The sequence below is a fragment of the Austrofundulus limnaeus genome, unplaced genomic scaffold (genome assembly GCF_001266775.1).
Source record: "Austrofundulus limnaeus strain Quisiro unplaced genomic scaffold, Austrofundulus_limnaeus-1.0 Scaffold5, whole genome shotgun sequence".
NCBI lineage: Eukaryota > Metazoa > Chordata > Actinopteri > Cyprinodontiformes > Rivulidae > Austrofundulus > Austrofundulus limnaeus.
In genome coordinates this window covers 4,120,482-4,123,625 of record NW_013952407.1, presented here as the reverse complement: position 1 = coordinate 4,123,625, position 3,144 = coordinate 4,120,482, and the positions used below count along the sequence as shown (strand labels likewise).

Here is a 3,144-nt window from a genome sequence, read left to right as displayed (position 1 = left end):
ATTTCTTACAATACCTTAATAATTTAGAGAGTAAACCGGTGCAGTTATTATCTTTGTTAGGACTTTGGTGATTTTTTGACATGGAATCCACAGTAGTGGCAGATAGATGATTCTTTATTATCATTAAACATGAAAACGAAATTTGTTCCCCAGGTACCTGTTCAAAATCCTTGACAGAAAATATTCTAAAATCATAAGTAAAAGTGAGATGAAATTGTAAACTTAAAATTATTCAGTATAAAACACATTGTTAAAACATAACAGTAAATGTGCAGAGGACAGCTTTAATCCTATAGTCTTACATGATGAACACAAGAAATAACTTAAGGAATATTAATCAAAAGAAAAAAATACTCTAAATAAATTAAAATGTGTTATATTGTAACGCATTCTAATTATTATTWTTTTTTTTTGTTTAACCTTCATCCTTAGCCTGACCCAAGAGGAGGTTCAGACCTCCTGCCTCCTTGTTCTGGTACCAAAGAAAACCCACACATCAGACCTCAATGACCTGTTGCCCTGAAATCCCAAATCATGAAAGTCATAGATATGTCATAGCCCACCTAGGTTAATTTCAGGACCCCCCTGCAGTTTGCTTATTGCCGTGCTGGAGTTGAAGACACCATTATACACCTGCTTCAACAAACCCACTGTCATCTGGACAAAGCAGACAGCACTGTCTGGATCATGTTCTCTGATTTCTCCAGTGCATCTAACACAAAGACTGCCTGACAGACAGACAGAGCCCAGTTTGTACTGAAGGGTCATGTTTCTAACCAGGTGGTCAGCAATATGGCGGCACCGCAGGGAACTGTACTCTTCACCTCAGACGTAAATACATTTTAACACCGGAAAAGTCTGTTTTCTACGCTTCCGTAGTTTTTGTTTGAGCAGAACTCAGTAACATGTAAAAAAAAAATAAAAAAAAATAAAAATAAAAAATAAAAAAATCGCAGAGGTCTCGTGTCTTTTAAGGGCCGCCGTACTGCGCGTGTCTTGAACGAACCGTTGCTAAGCAACAAGCACTGCTACTTATCCGTTCGGAACAATCGATAACGAGGCTTCTCGTGTAGTTCTAAAGCTTTTAACTCCACACACTCCGGCGAAACGTCTGTAGCCACAGAACAGAAGTCTAGTGGTTGTTTCTTTTCTTTTATTTAAACTTTTCTTTTATTTAAACTTTTATTTTGAAATGGCTGAAAGGAGTTCGGATAAAAAGGTCAGTCGTCGGTCGTTTCGCAGCAGCCGGCGGTGTGTGCAGTTTGATTTGTTCGTGTCACGAATGTCAAAACGGAATATTTTATGCTTCCAGACGAGATTTAACCCCCACCCCCCCCACCCCGTCTGTTTCAGACCCAAAACCGTCCGAACTCCACCAGGAGGTCCAAGAAAGTTGAACCAAGGCCGCTGGTCAAATCTGCCTCTAGTCCAAGAAAAACTCACACAGATGACCTTTTTGCTAAGGAAGAACAGTACAAGTAAGACATAAAAAAACATGTATGTGACTTTTTTTTCTACTTTTTCAGAAAAAAGTTAATAATTCTCTGCATTCAGTTGCTGCTTGCTATTGATTACAAAATAAATCTKTATTTCTTTCAGAGTCATGAACGCAGAGCTGGAAGCCAAAACAGCCGAAGTAGTAAGACAAGCGGAGCAGCTTATGGTAAGTTATCAACATGTTTCCGCACACAAATCTGTAAGTATTTATAATGGTGTTTGTTAAACAGTATTTATAGGAGGCCTTTAACTGGCTCAGTGGGACCTTTTTTACAGAGAGCCTGTCGCTCTGTGTTGATCTCTGCGTTCCTGTTGTTGCAATAAACATCTCAGAGGACCACGCATGAAGAACCTTGTTCCTTGGACCACGTATCCCTGTGTCCTGGGAAATAAATACATCAACAACAGGGATTTGTTATTTTATAGCTGACGCTGATTGTTTGTGTTTTCAGAAAGGTCAAAAAGAAGTTTTGTCGCAGTCCTTATCCAAAGTCCTGCTCTCAGACTCTGAAGATGAAAACTTCTCCAGGTGATCAATATAAAATAGGAAACTCAGAATTTATGAAGGTAAAATCCTTCATGTCAGGGACTTTTTTGTGATTCATTGCTTTGCCGTCACTGTTCACAGTGAAACTCTTCAGACAGCTGTTCTCAGATTTTTGTTGTCAATGAAAGAAACAAAAACAAATATGTGTTGACATTTTTTTAATCTGAGTTTTTGTGTCCTACTGTTCAGCCACAGAATAAAAAAGTTTCAGCAAAGCGTTCTGCAGAACCCCAGAGTTAAGGTTTGAATTAAAGTTAAACTGTCTCTATTTTCATATAACATTGGTTCTTAATCTTGAGCTGCATTTGGATAAAATAATTTTAATGAATTACTTCTGTTGTAGACGGTGACTCAAAAGAAGGTTACCTCAACAACACAAAAGTCATCTGGTGGAAAACCAACAAAGACTCCTCACAACAAAATAGAGTGAGTTTATTTATCAAATCTATTTATTTATATCCATCAAGATTCTTAAAAAAAACCTTAAAATTCTCACTTTGTTTGCTTTATTGCAGAAGCTCTTGTGCAGACGATTGTGCGGTTTTAGAAGACGAGGCAGATTTTTTCCTGGCAAAGACAATTCAGAGCCTGGAGGAGAAAATGGACGAGCCTGTAGTCCAGGGCCATGTCGTGGAGGAGGAGTCCACTGTTGAAGACGATGTTGGAACAGGTGATGTTTGTGCTAAAACATAAACTGAATGTTTCATAACTAAAAATAATAGGTGAAACAGTGGAAAGTCATTTTATGTCAAATTTTGTCCATTCTGGTTTTCTTGTTAGGAGTTTCCAATGCTCAAATGCGAGTTCTCAATGCAAAACTTCGAATTATGCAAGAAGAGCTTGGTCAACTTTCATCTGAATATTATAAGAAGGTATTGTATTAGGCTAAGCTAAAAGGTGAAGCTCTCGATTTACCAGTCTGTCTACGTTCCTACCCTCATCTATGGTCACGAGCTTTGGGTAGTGACTGAAAGAATGAGATCGCGGATACAAGCGGCTGAAATGAGTTTCCTCTGCAGGGTGTCTGGGCTCTCCCTTAGAGATAGGGTGAGAAGCTCAGTCATTCGGGAGGGACTCAGAGTAGAGCCGCTGCTCCTCCA

At 38.8% G+C, this 3,144-nt stretch overlaps 1 protein-coding gene across 2 annotated transcripts in view; it reads left to right on the top strand.

The window, feature by feature from the left end:
* Positions 1 to 3,144, top strand: part of tex9 (testis expressed 9) — an 8,036-nt gene that overhangs the window by 1,387 nt on the left and 3,505 nt on the right. Inside the window, exons 1-8 of one of the 2 annotated variants that reach the window (XM_014027736.1) lie at positions 1,076 to 1,219; positions 1,354 to 1,478; positions 1,600 to 1,663; positions 1,950 to 2,026; positions 2,234 to 2,285; positions 2,388 to 2,470; positions 2,560 to 2,714; positions 2,825 to 2,916. In XM_014027736.1, the coding sequence (XP_013883190.1) occupies positions 1,193 to 1,219; positions 1,354 to 1,478; positions 1,600 to 1,663; positions 1,950 to 2,026; positions 2,234 to 2,285; positions 2,388 to 2,470; positions 2,560 to 2,714; positions 2,825 to 2,916 (675 nt within the window). In that variant the 5' untranslated portion in view covers positions 1,076 to 1,192. Of the gene's footprint in view, positions 1 to 1,075; positions 1,220 to 1,353; positions 1,498 to 1,599; positions 1,664 to 1,949; positions 2,027 to 2,233; positions 2,286 to 2,387; positions 2,471 to 2,559; positions 2,715 to 2,824; positions 2,917 to 3,144 lie in introns of those variants that run through there. The other variant, XM_014027745.1, reaches the window with a different exon arrangement.